Genomic DNA, 20486 nt, shown 5'->3' with positions numbered 1-20486 from the left:
TCAATGTGTGGATGGTGGACCGCCATATCAAAACCCTGTCATGGCCAGCCCAATCTCCAGACCTGAACCCCAATGAATACCTCTGGTATGTAATCAAGAGGAAGATAGATAGTTACAAGCCATCAAACAAAGAACTGCTTAAACCCACCCAATGTCTGGACTATATTTTCTATTCATTATGCAACTCCTTTGATAAATAAAAAATTGCCTGGGTGACCCCCAAACTTTTGAACACCATTGATTGGCAACTTTCTATGTTTACTGTATCCCAATGCTGCTTCCTTTCCATACTGGGCCTCCTTCTCAGACTATGTCCCCCTTATACTGCCCAGTCTTTACTGTGACCCCCTCCTCACACTGTCCCGTCCCCCCCTTCTATACTGTCCTCATATACTGCTCAGTCTCTATACTGTTCCCTCTGCTCACACTTTCCCTCTCCTGTATATTGTCCCCAATGCTGTTCTCACCCTACTTTCCAGTCTCTACTGTGTGTGGCCACTTCATGTTGCTTATTCTTTATTCTGTGCCTCATTCCCCCACCCGGTGTCCTACCTATACTGTTACGTCCTTTTACTGTGGTTTCTCCTCCATTTGCACAATATCCCCTCACACTGTCTGCCAATGCTTCCTCCTCCCCTCACTTCCTTACCTATATACTATGCCCATTCTTACTTTTCTCTCCATACTGTGCCCTCACATTGCCCTCTCCTTTCTCTATACAGTACTGTCACACACTGCCCAGTCTCTTTATTGTGACCCCCGAACACTGCAGAAAATCCCCTGATTCTTTGGCTCCATTAGAGGTCTTAGGTTTTAGTGATTTGTCGGTCGCGATCGATCCGGCACAAAGATCCGGCTCCCTGCTGTGACTGACAGGAGCCGAATCCTCATGAGAGCCAATAAATTCTCTAAACTGCTCTTCTTGCCGCTGAAACCACGCCCGCTCGATTATTTAATTTGTCCCCTGTAAGTGGGCGGGGTTTCATCGCCGTTACTATGGGGTGAACACATATTTAATAAGGAGCCGAGAACGATCCGAATGAGCCCGCTCTTTTTGGTGAGCGGAGCCATGGAAATCGGATCACCAAAAAGAGCCAGACTGCCCATCACTGTTAGGTTTCCACATATTCTACTCCTCTGTGGAGCAGGAGTGAGGGGAGCCAAGTGGTCAGGTGACCTCACAATGCTGTGCATCCTCTTAAACCTGGAAGTGCCAGTGGCCCAACGTAGAGGTTTTCCCACCAACTAAGTTAATTTTCATCAATAGATCTTGGGATAATAACAAGTTCAACAATTGGGTGAGTTTAACAAAAATGTCTCTGCGTTGAGATCTTGTATATGTTCCCCTGCTATGTACTGTGTAATTAAGAAATAACGTCTGGAACATCAATTCTGAGTCTGAACTGGGTGCAAAAAACCTAAAAAATCTACACTATATGGAGAGAAGGTATGCACACCAGTGACTATGTAAGGGGAATATATGAAAAGCAGAAACTGCTGTGTGAATACTGACATGAAAAATCCAATAGCTATATGTAAGAGTGAAAATGTGAAAAATGGAATCTGCATTACTGCCATGAACATATGAATCAAGAGAAATTTAGCTACTGAATTGATCAATGCAATAGAGCCCCAACACTACGCCAAAGTATTTCTCTACGTTGGGGTCCCTAGCTTGTGTGTGTCCTCTCATGCAGTTAAAAACTGCATGAGTGTTGGGGCTCTATTGCATTGATCAATTCAATACCTAAATTTCTCTTGATTCATATGTTCATGGCAGTAATGCAGACTCCATTTTCATATTTTCACTCTTACATATAGCTATTGGATTTTTCATGTCAGTATTCACACAGCAGTTTCTGCTTTTCATATATTCCCCTTACATATGTACTGTGTAATGGCCGTGTGACCGTACAGGGACATGGTCTGATCATACTACATCTGGGCAGGGAGGAAGGAGAAGAGCATAAATAGATTACAGCATGGGATCATAGCTAATTCATTTTGTGAGGTAACACATTTCCCTGCCTTGTGGTTTTTTTGTTTTGTTTTGTTTTTTTGTTTTACCTCAAACAATTGTTTGCTATCCCATACTGTAATGTCGCTATACTCTCTTACCTTCTCCCCTGCCCAGGAGATGTGGTATGATCAGCCCATGTCCCTGTACGGTCAGACACTGCCATTACACAGTACACAGCAGGTGCATTTGTTTTTTTTAATCACATCCAATTATGGAACGTATTATTATTATTCAAAGATATATAACTTTTGTTTGTGGGACAACCTCATTTAAATTGTACACGTCTTTAAGACCTATACGGTGCAGAGCCATGTGTGTGCGTGTGCGGTACAGAGCCATGTGTGCGTGTGCAGAGCCATGTGTGCGTTTACGGTGCAGAGCCATGTGTGTGCGTGTACGGTGCAGAGCCATGTGTGTGCGTTTACGGTGCAGAGCCATATGTGTGCGTGTGAGGTACAGAGCCATATGTGTGCGTGTGCAGAGCCATGTGTGTGCGTGTACGGTGCAGAGCCATGTGTGTGCGTGTACGGTGCAGAGCCATGTGTGTGCGTGTGCGGTACACAGCCATATGTGTGCGTGTGCAGAGCCATGTGTGTGCGTTTACGGTGCAGAGCCATGTGTGTGCGTTTACGGTGCAGAGCCATGTGTGTGCGTGTACGGTGCAGAGCCATGTGTGTGCGTTTACGGTGCAGAGCCATGTGTGTGCGTGTACGGTGCAGAGCCATGTGTGTGCGTTTACGGTGCAGAGCCATGTGTGTGCGTGTACGGTGCAGAGCCATGTGTGTGCGTTTACGGTGCAGAGCCATGTGTGTGCGTGTACGGTGCAGAGCCATGTGTGTGCGTGTACGGTGCAGAGCCATGTGTGTGCGTGTGCGGTACAGAGCCATATGTGTGCGTGTGCAGAGCCATGTGTGTGCGTTTACGGTGCAGAGCCATGTGTGTACGGTGCAGAGCCATGTGTGTACGGTGCAGAGCCATGTGTGTACGGTGCAGAGCCATGTGTGTGCGGTGCAGAGCCATGTGTGTGCGTGTACGGTGCAGAGCCATGTGTGTGCGTTTACGGTGCAGAGCCATATGTGTGCGTGTGAGGTACAGAGCCATATGTGTGCGTGTGCAGAGCCATGTGTGTGCGTGTACGGTGCAGAGCCATGTGTGTGCGTGTACGGTGCAGAGCCATGTGTGTGCGTGTACGGTGCAAAGCCATGTGTGTGCGTGTGTGGTACAGAGCCATATGTGTGCGTGTGCAGAGCCATGTGTGCGTTTACGGTGCAGAGCCATGTGTGTGCGTGTGCAGAGCCATGTGTGTGTGCGTGTACGGTGCAGAGCCATGTGTGTGCGTTTACGGTGCAGAGCCATATGTGTGCGTGTGAGGTACAGAGCCATATGTGTGCGTGTGCAGAGCCATGTGTGTGCGTGTACGGTGCAAAGCCATGTGTGTGCGTGTGCAGTACAGAGCCATATGTGTGCGTGTGCAGAGCCATGTGTGTGCGTTTATGGTGCAGAGCCATGTGTGTGCGTGTGCAGAGCCATGTGTGTGCGTGTACGGTGCAGAGCCATGTGTGTGCGTTTACGGTGCAGAGCCATGTGTGTGCGTGTACGGTGCAGAGCCATGTGTGTACGGTGCAGAGTCCGATGTGGGGCTGTTATTTGCAATGCTGTAGTGATACCAGGTCAGGTGCTGTGGAAGAATATACTGACAGGGAATGTGTGCAGGGGGCGGGCAGAGGGTGCGGCTGGACACTGGGGTGGGGCTGGACAGTGAGGCTGGGCGGTGACAGCTGTGACTGGGAGGTTTTGCACAGGAAGTGGTCAGTTTGCTAGAGCTGAATGTAAACAAGAAGCTGCAGAGAATAAAGGGATAATTCAAGAGGAACAAAAGTTAGAAAACAAAAAATAACAATGTAGGTGTGATTTATATGACAATACAGCACAGATAAACTCAAACATTTTTGTTAAGCTAATGTCGGACAACCCCTTTAAGTATTTCATTCCACATGTTTTAATTCATAGTTTTGATGCCTTCAATGTGAATCTACAGTTTTCAGAGTCCTGAAAAAAAAGAAAACTCTTTGAATGAGAAGGTGTGTCCAAACCTTTGGTCTGTACTGTATGTAAGTAAGCCAACCACGTACATACAGCCGTGCTCAGGGGTCTCTGCTCTGGGCCTGAGCCAGGCTGTAGTTTCTCATTACTAATATGCAGTATGTTGTCTTCAGGATGATTGTAGTACAATACTTGTACTTCACGCTCAGGCATTTTGTTATTCCAGATGATCTCCAGCGTACGTCCGTGTGTCAGTGACCCGCTCCGGTACAATCACTGCATCCACAAAGATTAATTTATTGAAAGGTTTCTTTATTGTGCGGTTTATCAGATTGGCTGTAATTGGTAGTGATACTTAAGGGTTTATAACTAGTATAGCGTTATTGTATTCTTGTTAATAATTTAACCTCCAAGCCAATGACCTCCTCTTAATCACTTACATTTTTATTATCATCATGTAACCAAGATGGCACTGCTACATTGCTTTTCTGCAGAAACTGAAAATATAAATTTTAAGTCTCCATCCCCTTTGTCGTGGCTGTACTTGGTGTAGGAGAGGGAAGGTTTTCAGTTCATCTTTCTTCCCCCCCCCCCCAGCAAAGCGGAGTTGTCCGCCATCAGCCTCCTCTGTGGTCACCAGTAGACCCTGCAAGTCAAAAAAACATGGATATTGATCTATAGTATTCAATCCTCTAGTCCCTTGATGAGGGCTGCTGGAGGTTTCTTTGTTTTCCACTCTATAAAACTATTGTGTATTATTGTAGATGTCACCCACTGCTAAGCAACTGTTATATTGCATAATGTAAGGCACATGCAAATCTTCTGCACCTTCTGGCAGAAAGAGGCATAAAAAGACCACATGTGCTTCTGGTGCGTTTTTTTTTTTGTTTTGTTTTAATGAAGTCAATGGCTAAAAAAAAAAAAAATGCCCCAACAATTGACACGCTGCAGATTTTTCCTTCACCAAATTTACAAGGAAATAAAAAGCAACGTGCGCAGAGCACTTCAGAAATCTCAGACTTCGCTAGCTTCAGGGTAGGCGTGCAGAGTTAAAAAAAAAAAAAAAATGCACTGTGTGCACAGGCCCCAAGCCTTGTGTTATATTAAAGGTAGGGTGTCACGTTTTTGTTTTTGTTTTTTTTGTATTAAAAATAGTGATTATGAAATCATGTATTTTTAATACAAAATTACAATCGCAGCTTATTTAGTTTATTTAATTCTAATTTTACTGGAGGCACTGGGGGCTGCCATCTTGGATTTGCTGTGTGTAACGACAGTTACTCCTTTATGGCAGCCCCTGTGCATAGAGAACAGTGGTCGGGATCCGACCCCATTTAGTAACGTTAGAGTAGGCGTCTGCTGTGACCTGGATGCGCCCCTTTGGCTGTCCAGATCACAGCAGAGGGAGATCAGCGCCATCATTGTGGAGCTCACAGCGTATGCTGTTTGCTCTTCTTTACCCCTGTCAACCGCCGGGGTGTGTGAGAACGGGGCGCCGGGCCGCCTTTCCCGTCTCCAATGACACCCTCCTCCCTCCGCTCTACCCATCCTCGCTCTCCCCCCGCTACTGCTGCTGCCGCCCCTCCCCCCACCATTACAGTCTGTCTCCAAAGACACCCCCCTCTTCCCCACCACCGCTGCTGCCTCCCCTCCCCCCCACCGTTATTGTCTCCAATGACACCCCTCCCTCCGCTCTACCCAGCCCATCTCTGCCCCCCGCCGCCACTGCTGTGTGTGTGTTTGCGTGCCTCTGCATGTGAGTATCGGAGCCCCTCCCCCCCCCCACCGCCGCTGCTACAGTCTTACAGTCTCCAATAACACCCCCCCCGCTCCCCCTCCTTCTGCCTGCCACCTGTCGCCCTGTATGTGTACCGGTGATACTGTCTGCAGAGCTGTGTATCTAATCCTCTCCTGTGTGATAAAACCTCTTTAGCAGTGAGACAGATGAATCTCATTCACTTTTTTTTTTTTTTTTTTTTGGTTCTGATTTTATTATGAACTAGATACAACAGTACTCTGTAAACTGCAATCTTTTTACCATCAGCAGAGCATTGGGGAGATGTTTGTGTGTCTTGCCTTCTGCAGTGCCTAAAATAAATTAGGGAAATCGTTAAAGGGGTTTTCCACTTTCCAGAGAGTGGACTCCAAATGCACTAAAAAAAACTTGAACTAAAAAACGGAGCAGGTACTCTCCCATCCAGGATCATCTGTGACGGCACGTTGCCAGCACTTCACTGCTGTCTCCAATCACTGAGCTTGGCGGCTCTTGTCTGTCCCAGATTGGACCTCCGCTGAGCTCAGTGACTCTCTATAGTGGTAATGCGCCTCGTCGATGTTACGTCACTGCTCCAGCTGAGACCTGAGCAGTGGGGGAAATCGGTGCTGGGCCCAGAGATGGGGAGTCTGCCGTGTTCTCAATGTTTTACAGTATTTAAGAATTCATTATCCTTACACATGTAAAAACCCCTTTAGGCCCCGTGCGCACGCTGCGGATTCGCCGCGGATTTTGCTGCAGAAAATGTGTCTAACATTGCTGCATCATTCCCCAGCAAATCCTATGGGTTTTAAAAAAAAAAAATGCTATGCACACTGCGTTTTTTTTTTTTATATACCCGCGGATTTACCGCTGCGGAATTAATGAGTGTGTCACTTCTTTTCCGCAGGTACCTGCGGTTTTTGCCATAGATAATGGTAAAAATCCGCGGGGACCAACTTGCGGCAAAAACGTGGGTGCGGTTTTTACCGTGGGTGCGGGATTCTTTCTGACTTTCAACTTGTGGAGTGAGTTTGCTGCACTGAACGTAAAGGGGCCGAATAATATTACACGCCCCACTTTTCAGTTGTTTATTTTTTAAAAAAGATTAAAATAAGCAATAAATGTCATTCAACCTCACAGTAATGTCCCACTTGTTGATTCTTCACCATAACATTAAAATTTTTATGTTTGAAGCCTGAAATGTGGGAAAAGGTTGAAAAATTCAAGGGGGCAGAATACGTGTGTGTGTGTGTGTGTGTGTGTGGTTTTTTTTTTTTTTTTATTTCCTCTAACGTAGACCAGTTGATTAGATTAGTGAATAGTGAGTTCATCCCAAGTTTGTACAATTCTCTAAGGCTGCTTTCACACATCCGGCTTGAGCTGTGCGGCTCAATCCGGCTGTGCAAGCTATGCAACGGATGCGGTGAAAACACTGCATCCTTTGCATAAGTTTTTCCCATGCGGCCCGTCCAGTTTTTTCCGCTTGCGGCATGCATGCGCAGTGGTAAAAACCGCATGCGGCGGCCGGATGCGGTTTTTGCCGCATCCGGCCGCCATAGGCATGCATTGACAAATGTGCCGCATCGGCCGAATGCGGCGCGATGCGTTTTTTTTTTTTTTTTTTGCCGAACGAAAAACGTGCCAGGCAACGTTCCATCCGGCCGCCGCATCGGCTAAATCTGCTGCATGCGGCAAAAACCGGACCGAACGCAAGCCCATGTGGCACAATGCGGCACTAATTAAAGTCTATGCAGAAAAAACGCAACCGGCAGCAAAAAAAAAAACGATTGCGATTTTCCTGCAAAGTGCCATATTGTGCCGCATTGTAGAAACCGGAGGTGTGAAAGCAGCCTAAAAGGACGATATCATTATATACTTTGTTACAGATATTAGGACCCCATACACATTAGACTATATGTTGCATGAATCTGCCAATCTCATTCCTGTGTGTGTCAGGAAGGTTAGTTGTCTGTTGAATTATTGTTCATCCGACCACTTTCCACTATATCTGAGGGTCTATAGTGGAGCTGCAGGCGGGTCACTGGCCTGTCTCTATGATCCTCGCGGCTCCCATTACACCATGCCACTCTCTGCAGTGTGCTGAGAACACAGAGCCTGCTTGGTACAATGCCAATGTTGATGTAATAACAGAACTTTATTAGCCAGCAAGTTCCCTCAACAGACACATACACCGCTTGTAATTCACTGAGCATATTGTTTTATCAGTTTTATGTATTTTTATCTATTACAAGTTATCAATCTCTAAGAGGAGAGGAAGTGAAAGGCTGCAGCTGTTCAAGTCTCTTCCCTCACTCCACCTCTTTCCACTGAATGGGAAGTTCAGCCTGCCAAGTGGATTAATGCTGTCCTTTCACCAGTTTCAGCATGTTAAACCGGCCAAATCATGGAATAGTGTCTGCACAGATGAGAGAAAAAAAGGTTTTCTTTAATTTCTCATGTGTTGTGGAGATATTAACGTTGTAAAGTTTATATGCTAAATTGTACTATAATAAGGGGGCATTAGCAGAGATTGTTTTGTTGTTTTGTTTTTTTTTTCCCCTGCATGATGTTACCCAATCATAAGCAGGCAGCGTCATACAGGGGAAAAAAGGCCTCCAGAGAAAGTCAGAAGCGGCTTTTAAGACTGATATGACTGACCACATCACATAGATCTCACTGCCAACACTTAAGGGTGCTTTACACGCTGCGACATCGCTAATGATATATCATCGGGGTCACGTCGTTAGTGACGCACATACAGCGCCGTTAGTGACATCGCAGCGTGTGACACCAAGGAGCGACGATCAACGATCGCAAAAGCGTCAAAAATCGTTGATCGTTGACACGTCGCTCCTTTTCAAAATATCGTTGCTGCTCCAGGTACGATGTTGTTCGTCGTTCCTGCGGCATCACACCTCACTATTTGTGACACCGCAGGAACAACGAACATCTCCTTACCTGCATCCTCCGGCAATAAGGAAGGACGTGGGCAGCATGTTCCGGCCACTCATCTCCGCCCCTCCTCTTCTATTGGGTGACCGCTTAGTGACATCGCTATGACGCCAAACGCACCTCCCCCTTGAAGGAGGGATTGTTCGGCGGTCACAGCAACGTCGCTGAAAAGGTATGGGCATGTAACGCTGCCGTAGCGATAATGTTCGCTACGGCAGCGATCACCGAATGTCGCACGAACGACGGGGGCGGGTGCTATCGCATGTCGCAGCGTGTAAAGCACCCTTTAGTGTGATTACAAGTGAGGAGAACAGAGCTGTGTGTCATTACAAACACCTATTTGCGTCTATTTCAGGCATTGGGGAATACTGCCCTGATAGCTGCCACAGAACCAGAGTGTTGTGTGTGACACTTTGCAGCTCTCATCTCACAGCACTGACAAACCGCTCTGATTTTCTCCCCACACAGTTGCTCCACTTGTAATCATAGTAAATGCTGGCAGTGAGACCTGTGTGTCATTACATTTCATGACATATCACCCAGAGAGAGCCTGACACTGCCTGCTTACGACTAGTCAGTCAAGCTCAGGAAAGAGTACCCCCCCCCCTCCCAAAGACTAATCTCTAACGTCTTTTTTTTTAATTTAAGCCAATATCTCTGAAACCGAGCTGAATAAGTACTACATTTTATTCAGCTCTGCAGAGATTATTCCATAATGTACACAGTTCAACAAGCTAAAACTAGTGATGGGTCATATTCAAGCCAAGGACATAGCGCAGAGGTGCACAGCTGGGGGCCATGTGCAGCCCACTATGCTATCCTGTGCGGCCCCCAACCATCTAGTCATGGACATGCTTGTCTGTGTCTTATGGCTTCAGACCTTTCAGCTCCATGCACACGCAGTGTTCTTTGTATGTGTTTTTGCCACGTCCTTTTGTTGCAGATTGTTGGCCAAAAACTGCATGTTTTTCCTTCTCCCAGCAAAGTCTATGAGAATTCAGAAATACTGTGCGCACGTTGCAGGTTGGTTGTTTTTTTTTTGCCTGCAGTTTTGGGTTGACAAAAAACTGCAGCACGTCAATTCTCTGTGCGTGTTTTTTTTTTAAAAAAACCCTTCCAGCCATTTGATTTCAACAACAAAGACGCATGCGACAAAACCATATGCTTTTTTTTGTTTCGTTTTCTTGCACAAGGTGCAGTTTTTTTGATAACAAAAACTGCAGCGTGCGCACATAGCCTTATATCCTTATATTGTTTGACAAAGAGAATAGGTATGGTGTACGTAGCAAGAGTAGATGAATACATATATACATATGGTTCACTGTGGATACAAAAAAAGGTCCTACAATGCCCTGCATATGCGGTAAGCAACGTAATGAGTCATCAGAACTGTACTACATTTCTAATTGGAAGTATTTGCTATTATTTTTTTTTTTTTTTATTATTATTATTATTATTTATTATTATTATTATTTTTATTCCTAATGCATATTGGGATAGGATCTTGGAAATGGGAGTACCCTTTTAAATTTAAGGGGACATTTCGAATGTGAGACATGTCGATCAGAAAAGCAGACTGTCAGTCATTATAGCCTGTAGTAAGATTTGCACCTTTTAATAAACCGGGCAAAAACTTCTTCTTTTTTTTTTTTTTTTATTTATTGCAGGAATAAGAGTACTATAAAAATATATGGCAACGTACCTTATGGCTCAGTGGTTATAATTGCAATCTTGCAGCCCTGGAGTCCTGGGTTCAAATCCCACCAAGGACTACATCTGCAAGGAGGAGTTTGTATCTTCTCCCCGTGTTTGAGTGGGCTTCCTTTGGGCACTCCATTTTCATCCCATAATGGGGACAATGATGATCATGTCTGTAAAGTGCTGAGGAAATCAAAGGAACTAAACTAGAGAATAAAATAAATTCACAATCGGTGGCTGTGAAAGTGTGAATATGTATTCCCAACCATCAGAATAAGACTGTCTTTTCATGCTTCTTTTTCCAATAGCTATTATATATAAAAACAGTTTATCCTTAATTAAATCCAGTCTTTCTTTTACAGCTAAGAAGCTGCCAAAAACTGAGCCCCAGACCACGAGTGGGGCAGCCGGACGGAGCCGGGGTGTGGATCTCCATGAGCAGACGCAGCAGAACAGGAGCCAGTGCTGCAGCAATTAATATCGGAGACTGGAGAGCAAAGAAGATTCAAGATAAGATTATAACCTCTCTTCCTGCACCTGCCCTTTCACCTTCCAGAAATACATCCTAACACTTTTCCAGAGCCTCACTCTTCTGCCAAGACTTTCCCTTCCGCTCCCCTTACCCGCTCACCAATGGATATCATCACACACATGGAAGCAAAGCGAGCAGCTCGAAACGTCCCTTACCAACCTTCCCCCACCCCTGCCCCCCACACCACTGCAGCCCTCAGCAACCTCCCTGCTAACTGCACTATTGTGGGTTTTAATTTTTGTTTGTTCCTTTTACCGCTTCCAACAAACACACAGACTACTCCCTGTGACACCGCAAAGGATCGCATCTTCTGGGGACCGCACCTTCTCAACAGAGCCAACAAGAAAAGAAGCAAAAAAACAAATGAACTGAAAAAAACAAACTGATTCTACTTTGTATTATATCTGCATATAGTGACTTTAATATTAGTTTGATTTTGATTTCATGTAGATTCCCCTCCATCCACGTACTTGTCTTCTACCTACCACTTACCTTCTGCTTTCTTTTAATTTCCCTGTTTTTGCAGCCTGTCGAGCACTCTATAGATCTTCAGACTTTGAAGAAGCCTCACGTTGGTTACAGATCTTGCTCTAGTACTTGTAAATGTTTAATTTCTTGTTTGCTTCGCCTGTCAAATGCATTATTTGTGTGTCTGGACACGTGAAGCTGGTAAATCATCATTCACGTTACTTTAGATTTAGTATGAAAACATGAAGAACCATTTCCTGAGGGGTGCACTGGTGTAAACGCGGGAGTTAAGATGAAAATCTGAGATTTTTGTATACTTCTAAAGCACTGCAAGGGGTGAGTACACCTTCCATGGATGGGGATTGTGCGGTTGGTCCAGGCTGGAAACTCAATGAAAATCAAGAAGGAAATCTGGGGTCTGGAATTCAAAGCACATAAAATGGTTTACAGAAACTTAATGAACAACCGGAGTGCTCTGTGTCTCGGTCATTCATGCGCTTTTGGGTTTTCAGGGATTTTATACCGCACTTGGTTTTTCCATTTTTGTGCAGCAGATCCAGCTTGTGATGTAAGGATGTAGAACTCCTGTAGAACTGTAGACTAATTCCCATCGATATGTAGACTATGGACAGAGTGACTGGAGATATGTACAGTACCTACTCGTCTGAGTCCAGATGCAGCCTGAAAGTGGTCTGCTAAACCGATCTTACCAATAATTTATCACTCCTTCACGCTATGTAACTAGACAAGGCCAATACATGACTTTTTGTTTCCTTTCTAGTAGAAGTCCCATATAATGGTTAGTTTTTTGGTCGGCAATCTGTAACTTCCATACAGACCTGTGTATTTAGTGTTGCCTACTGTGAGGGCTGCCACCGGCAGTGTGGACTTCCGTTCTTAAGTGGTGGAAGGGTTGCTCTTCAGTTCATTTTTTTTGCTTTCATTATATTAAGGAATTACATTTTTGGCTATCATCTAGCAAATGGGCTGATTTACACCACATTTATTAATTGTCCTCCATTAGAATAGTGATTCTGATCTCTCACACCACAACGTACATTCGTAACCACCCTACCAGGGAGAGTCTTCTCATCGTCTCCTAGTCTTATCTATACACCGGTTGGCATGACGGGTATGTGCCTTTCTGCGTGTGTTTAAGTGTTCTTACTAATATTTTTGTTGGTGACTTAATGGATTGCCAGTTTTCTCTTGAAATGTGCCTTCCTTCCATAGGTGGACAGGACTGTTGTTAGGGTGTACTACTCTTTACATTTTCTTATTCTTGATTCTGGTGACGTCCCATTTGGGAGCGGGTTAGACAGCTCATGAATGACAAGGGTTTAGGAATTCTTATAAGAATATATTCACAAGCAACACATTTGTTGCAGATATTTCTGAGACTGTCCAACTAGTCTGAATGGGGCTAGAAGAAAACCATTCAGACGCATTAAGCTGATTTTCTATATTGCTGCATGGGAGTTTATCCTACAGGTCCTCCTTGGTGCATGTTTTACGATACTCTTTAGGATTTATTATCATGGCGTTGGAGGTAGGTGAAAATGAACTATACCACTTAATTGTATTTTCTGCCATTTTGCTGTACTTTACAACATAATTCTGCTCTACAGATATTGCACATTTATTGGACATTTGCACATTTTGTGCAGCGTATTAGGCATTAATAATGGTTTCCCAACACTACTACAATATAATATATACAGCTCTAGACTTCTTATGTACTGAGCACTTTCAGGTTTCACTTTTTGTGGGCAACTTGGTAAACTCATCTGATCGGACATACGTGGCTCCAAGGTTCATTTGTAGAGCAATTCTGCATGTACCTTGCATCTATGAATATGACTGTACAAAACAAAGAATTGGTTTTTTCAGTCTTGGGGGATTTTTAGGGTATAAACCTACACGAAGATCCCCTACAGCCATCTACAGCAATGTCGGCCTAAATTACTTTCAGACAGAGATCACATACTTTTTTGGAGCTTTTTAAGCAAGTTCCCAAAATGGCCACTAATTGATCCATGTTTGTACAGCTAATGGTTGCCTCTACGGTGTAGGACATAGCTACAATTGAAGCCCCCCTGGAACAGTGAGCGGATGTAGCAGAGTTTATGTAGAAGTCCTTCTGCCTGTGGAAGATGTAAGTGGGCTATTGAGATTTTAAACCCTTTTATTAATCATTGTAGCTGATTTGGAAAGTGATATTTATTTTTACCGTGATGTTTTCAAGCAATTTATGCCATTAATGTCATGGAACCTCGCATATCCATTGTATCTGCAAAGCTCGGCTTTAGATGAACATCAGTCATCAGCTCAGACTCACTACAATTCACTTTAGAGAAAATAAAATCACTGCTAAGGTGTAGTTATGGGACAACAGTTAGCAATGTTGTGCGTATCTTTTTTTTTTTTTTTTTTTTTCTTCTATGTCCGGATGAATTGACACATTGTATTGCCACAAACAACCATTGTTGTACTCAAAATACTAATGAGACTGCCAACTTCACCTCGATTCCCTATCTGCACATGGGTAAAACCTGGACCAAGTTGGTAAATCACAGCTTTGAGACATTAGATTTTCTCTGTTTTAGTGTGCATTTTTTTGCATTAAGAAAAATCTAACTTCAGTTATAACCATTATGAACATCCCCCCCCCCCCCCCAAACTACCAATGTATTTAATGTAAGTAAAAAACAAAGACTGTGTGTGTATATTAAATGAACTTAGCTTCTTAATGATTGTCTGATTCATTATTTTACATTTCTCTTGGTAAATGCCTGTTTACACCGGGCAGTATTTGTAAACTTGAGAACCACAAAACCATGGTATTGAGGAAGAAGAGAGCAAGCAAACACTACTACCCACCTACAGGGGCGATGACTGCAGCTAGAGCTATACTGCATTGTGACACTGCATTTATTCATTAAATGGAGTCACACACTGCTGCCCGCGACACGTGGTATATTTGGTACGGTCATGGCTGAAAGTGTTGGTACCCTTGAAATTGTTCAACAAAATGAAGTATTTCTCCCAGAAACGTATTGTATTTCCCCATGTTTTATTAGACATATGTCTATTTCCTTTGTTTGTATTGGAACAATACAAAAAAAACTGCGCAAAAAAGGCAAATTTTACACAACTCCAAAAATGGGCCAGACAAAATTGTTGACACTCTCAACTTAATACAGTGACTAGAAATGAAAATAGTGCTATGAGGAGCACCCGTGGCAAAAATTAAGTTATAGTAAATGAAAGCTTCTCACCTGATTTAGGTTGTGCGCCCTCGCACAACCTCGGTGATGATCATGTAAATCCTCTGGAGGATATGGGGTTGTCACTGCTAGTGTTATCCGATTTGAGCTGAGTATTCCTGGGGAGATGACCGCTCCTGGTTCCTGGTTCACCGACTCTTGAGATCCTGGAACTGATTACGGCCGTATGTCTTCCTCTCAAGGTATTAGGATTGATTAGAGCTATTACTATCAGCAGCTTTAGAACCGGAATCCCATAAGGGAGTAAAGTAATATGGAGAGTGGATAAAGCCGGTCTTTTTTTTAGCGCTAGTAATAGATCTATTAACTCAGGTTATTTTTATGAGTAAATTATGCTTTATTTGTGACATTCCAAGTCAGATAAAATAAAGCTCTTGTAACACAACGCGTTTCAGCAGAAATATACTGCTTTCCTCAGGAAAGCAGTATATTTCTGCTGAAACGCGTTGTGTTACAAGAGCTTTATTTTATCTGACTTGGAATGTCACAAATAAAGCATAATTTACTCATAAAAATAACCTGAGTTAATAGATCTATTACTAGCGCTAAAAAAAAGACCGGCTTTATCCACTCTCCATACAACTTAATACAGTGGGTATGGAAAGTATTCAGATCCCTTTTAAATTTTTCACTATTGTTTCATTGCAGCCATTTGGTAAATTTAAAAAAGTTCATTTTATTTCTTATTAATGTACACTCTGCACCCCATCTTGTCAGAAAAAAAAGTTGAAATGTAGAAATTTTTGCAAATTTATTAAACGAGAAACACTGAAATATCATGTGGTCATAAGTATTCAGACCTTTTGCTCAGACACTCATTTAAGTCACATGCTGTCAATTTCCTTGTGATCCTCCTTGAGATGGTTCTACTCCTTCATTGGAGTCCAGCTGTGTTTAAATAAACTAATAGGACTTAATTTGGAAAGGCACACACCTGTCTATATAAGATCTCACCATGCATGTCAGACCAAATGAGAATTATGAGGTCAAAGGAACTGCCCAAGTAGCTCAGAGACAGAATTGTGGCAAGGCACAGATCTGGCCAAGGTTACAAAAGAATTTCTGCAGTACTCAAGGTTCCTAAGAGCACAGTGGCCTCCATAATCCTTAAATGGAAGAAGTTTGAGACCACCAGAACTCCTCCGAGACCTGGCCATCCAGCCAAACTGAGCAATCGTGGGAGAAGAGCCTTGGTGAGAGAGGTAAAGAATAACCCCAAGATCACTGCGGCTGAGCTCCAAAGAGGCAGTAGGAAGATGGGAGAAAGTTCCACAAAGTCAACTATCACTGCAGCCCTCCACCAGTCGGGCCTTTATGGCAGGGGGACCCAATGGAAGCCTCTCTTCAGTGCAAGACATATGAAAGCCCACATAGTTTGCAAAAAAAAAAAACCACTATGCACTCCCAGACTGAGAAATTAAGATTCTCTGGTCTGATGAGGTGAAGATAGCACTTTTTGGTGCTAATTATAAGCGGTATGTGTGGAGAAAACCAGGCACTGCTTATCACCTGTTCAATGCAATCCGAACAGTGAAACGTGGTGGTGACAGCATCATACTGTGGGGGTGTTTTTCAGCTGCAGGGACAGGACGACTGGTTGTAATTGAAGGAAAGATGACTGTGGCCAAGTACAGAGATATCCTGGAAGAAAACATCTTCCAGAGTGCTCTGGACCTTAAACTTGGCCGAAGGTTCACATTCAAACAAGACAATGACCCTAAGCACACCGCTAAAATAAGTGTTTCTTCAGAGCATTCTTGACTAGCAAAGCCAGAGCCCTGACCTAAACCTAAATGAGCATCTCTGGAGAGACCTGAAAATGGCTGTCCACCAACGTTCACTATTCAACCTGACGGAACTGGAGAAGATCTGCAAGGAAGAATGGCAGAGGATCCCCAAATCCAGGTGTGAAAAACTTGTTGCATCATTCCCAAGAAGACTCATGGCTGTACTAGCTCAAAAGGAGGGTGCTTCTACTCAACACTGAGCAAAGGGTCAGAATACTTATGACCATGTGATATTTCAGTTTTTCTTGTTTTTAATAAATTTGCAAAAAATTCTTTTTTTTTCCAGTCAAGATGGGGTGCAGAGTGTACATTGAGGAAAAAAAATGAACTTTTTTGAATTTACCAGATGGCAGGAATGAAACGGAGGGAAAAATGTAAAGGGGTCTGAATACTTTACGTACCCACTGTATTTAGTTGCAAATAAATACCGTATTTTTCGGACTATAAGACGCACTTTTCCCCCCCAAATGTTGGGGGAAAGTGGGGGGTGCGTCTTATAGTCTAAATGTAGGGCTGCGGGGAATGAGGGTGTTGCGGTTGAGGGTGGGAATGAGGGTGCTGCGCTCATTTAATATGCACGCCCATCATCCCGCCCATCATCTCTCAGCGCTGAAGCCAGCGCTGACTGGTACGTAGGTAAGGATGGTTGACCTTAGGGAGATCAACATCCAGCACCGCGGAGCACCATCACGTGTTTCTCAACGCATAGGTGGTTTACTTGACTGGAGACTGCCCTTCCCGTGGTTGTTCCTTCCTGGTGAAAGACTTGGCTAGTTACCTGCCAGCGTTGAGAAACACGTGATGGTGTCACCGCGGATTCCTTGTTTTGTATATTTCCCAGGAGGCATTGCTCTAGAATCACTGCGTTGAGAAACACGTGATGGTGCTCCCCGGTGCTGGATGTTGATCTCCCTAAGGTCAACCATCCTTACCTATGTAGTCTTCTACTAGGCATTGCTCCCACTAGCTAGTTTCGTACTCCACACTGATGAGGGGCAAATACCCCGAAACAGCTGTCTGTGGATGGATACCATGTTTTGGCATAGGTGGTTTCCTTGACTGGAGACTGCCCTTCCCGTGGTTGTTCCTTCCCGGTGAAAGACCTGGCTAGTTACCTGGCAGCGTTGAGAAACATGTGATGGTATCTCCGCGCCTTCCTTGTTTAGCGCTGACAGGTAGGTGGGGTGATGGGCGGGGAGTGCGCGCATAGTAAACAGCCTGCCCGCATGATCACCCCTGGCAACTACAGCCTGGAGTGATCATGTGCGGCTGTATTCACTGCCCCCCGCTCATGATCAGCGCGGGGTGCAGTGAAGCAGTATAACTCACCGGCTACGATCCCTGCAGCACCGCGATGTCCTCCTGTCTGTGCCGGCGGCGGTTGTGTGGAGACTAGCGGTGCTCACAGCGATGACGTCATCGCTGTGCGCACGTATCCACACAAAGCTGCCGCCGGCACAGAGAGGAGGACATCGCGGTGCTACAGGGATCGTGGCCGGCTCCACACTCCAGCATTGCTGCTGACACAGACGGAGGAGGAGCGATGCTGCAGGGAGTGAGGTAAATTGAGTATGAACGTTAATATTTTTTTTTGTGTGTGCCACAGGATGCGAGCCGTATACCAGGATGGTGGTATATTATGAGCAGGATGGGGCCATATGCCAGGATGGGTTATATAGCAGGATGGGGCCATATGCCAGGATGACTGTATATAGCTGGATGGGGGCTATACCAGGATGAGGGACATATACTGTATATACAAGGCAGGAGGATCATTACCAGGCTTGGGTACCTTTTTAGTAGAGAATTTGGGGACATTACCCCCATAACAGTGTCAGCAGCAGATCCTCGCCCCATAACAGTGTGTCATGACCACATTTTTTGCTTAAAACTTTTTATTTTCCTATTTTCCTCCTCTAAAACTGGGGTGCGTCTTATGGTCCGAAAAATACGGTAACTGCAATCAATCGCTTCCTATACCCATCAACAAGCCTCTTGCATATCTCAAGTGGCATTTCAGACCAGTCTTCTTTTGCAACCTGCTCCAGGTCTCTCATATTTGAAGGTGCCTTCTCCCAATACAGTAGCAATGTTAAGATCTCTCCACAGGTGTTAATGGGATTTAGATCCGGAGTCATTGCTGCCACTTCAGAACTCTCCAGCGCTTTGTTTCCATTCATTTCTGGGTGCTTCTTGAAGTATGTTTGGGCTCATTGTCCTGCTGGAAGACCCTTGACCTAGGACACTACATTGCGACCCAAAGTCCTTTGGTAATCTTCAGATTTCATGATGCTTTGCACACAGTCCAGGCACCCAGTGCCACAGGCAGGAAAACCACCCAAAAACATCTTTGAACCTCCATCATATTTGACTGCAGGTACTGGATTGTTTTGTTTTTTTTTTGTTTTTTTTCTTCTCAGGCCTCATTCTGTTTTCAGTTTAACAGTAGAATCATGAAGCTCTAGCTTGGTCTCCTCTATCCACAAGACACTTTCCCAGAAGGATTTTGGCTTAGTCAAGTACATTTTGGCAAACTGCAGTGTTGCTCTTTTTTATGTCTGTGTGTCAGCAGTGGGCTCCTCCTGGGTCTCCTGCCACAGTGCTTCATTCATTCAAATGTTGGCTGATATTGATGCACCCTGAGCTTGCAGGACAGCTTGGATTTGGAACTTGATTGGGGCTGTGTTGCTTACCGCTGGTGTTTTATGAAGCGGCGAACAAGAGAAGTGGACCCACTGGACAATAGGGGGGACCCAGGCTTACCCTTTAGTAGGAGGGGTTCAATTAAGCTCTTGCTGGGAGGCAGAGGCCAGGTACCACTTCCAGGGTAGTGACCAGTACTGTGACAGCTGATCCCTACAACAGGAGACGGACTCTGGTATAAACACAGGTGCAGGTAGGTACAGACTGGCTGAGGCAGACAAAGTTGAATACGAACAGATATGGTGGGCACGGCAGGGATAGAAATCTATCCAGAATAGGTAACGGGAGAGTAGCATGGGACCTGATAACTAGCTAGCAGACAGAAGACTGACTAAGGACGTTGAGCATGCACCTTCCCTAGTGGGAGGATGCCTTAAGTACCTAGTGCCTCTCAGCGATAGGCTGGGAGACACTTCCGGGAAGTAGCACCGGCCCTTTAAGAGGAGAGCAGGTGTGCGCGCACGCCCTAGTTACACTCCCGGAGGCCCTGTGCTGCATGCACAGGCCCCAGGAGGATAAGGAAGCGAGAGCACATGTTGCTGGCTGTGGGAGTACAGGGGAGGATGCAGCCAGGCCACGGCTGTGAGTCGGCATCCCCGCTGGGGAGAGGCAGGGTACTGCAGGAACACCGGCGCTACAAGCTACTTATCCACCATCTGTACTATCCTGTGTTCAAACCTTTTCATTTATTTTTCTCTTCTGTCTGAGATTAGCTACAGTACCGTGGGTTGTAAACTGCTTATGTTGTGCACCGTAGACAAGGGAACATGAAGATCTGAACCTGTAACCTTAAGATTAATATTTTACAACAATTTTGATTCTCAAGTCCTCAGACAGTTCTCTTCTTTCTGTTCTCCATGCTTATTAGTGTTGCACACACAGAAACACAATGTAAAGATTGAGTCAACGTTTCCCCTTTTTTAACTGGTTTCAGGTGTGATTTCCATATTGCCCACACTTGTTACTTGCCACAGGTGACTTTGAACGAGCATCACATGCTTGACACAAAGTGGTTTACCCACAAATTTTTAAATGTGCCAATAATTTTGACCAACCAATTTGAGGTTTTGTGTGAAACTGTCCAATTTGCCTTTTTTTGTTCTTTCTCTGTTTTTGTGTGTGCGTGCTGTCCCAATACACAAAGGAAATAAACGTGCATGAAAAAACATGCGTACTTGCTATAATATTCTGAAATGAATACTTCTTCATTTTCTAGAACAATTTCAAGGGTGCCAACACT

At 44.6% G+C, this 20486-nt stretch overlaps 1 protein-coding gene across 3 annotated transcripts in view; it reads left to right on the top strand.

The window, feature by feature from the left end:
• The window catches only part of RAB5B (RAB5B, member RAS oncogene family), a 73553-nt gene extending 59334 nt beyond the window's left edge, over positions 1 to 14219 (top strand). For all 3 annotated transcript variants that reach the window (XM_075336989.1, XM_075336990.1, XM_075336991.1), the window contains one exon: positions 10832 to 14219. In XM_075336989.1, the coding sequence (XP_075193104.1) occupies positions 10832 to 10947 (116 nt within the window). In that variant the 3' untranslated portion in view covers positions 10948 to 14219. The remainder of the gene's footprint in view (positions 1 to 10831) is intronic.
• The last annotated feature ends 6267 nt before the right edge of the window (positions 14220 to 20486 follow it).

The sequence above is a fragment of the Anomaloglossus baeobatrachus genome, chromosome 2 (genome assembly GCF_048569485.1).
Source record: "Anomaloglossus baeobatrachus isolate aAnoBae1 chromosome 2, aAnoBae1.hap1, whole genome shotgun sequence".
Taxonomy (NCBI): domain Eukaryota; kingdom Metazoa; phylum Chordata; class Amphibia; order Anura; family Aromobatidae; genus Anomaloglossus; species Anomaloglossus baeobatrachus.
Note: the sequence above shows the minus strand (reverse complement) of the source record. Positions and strands in the feature narration are given on the sequence as shown.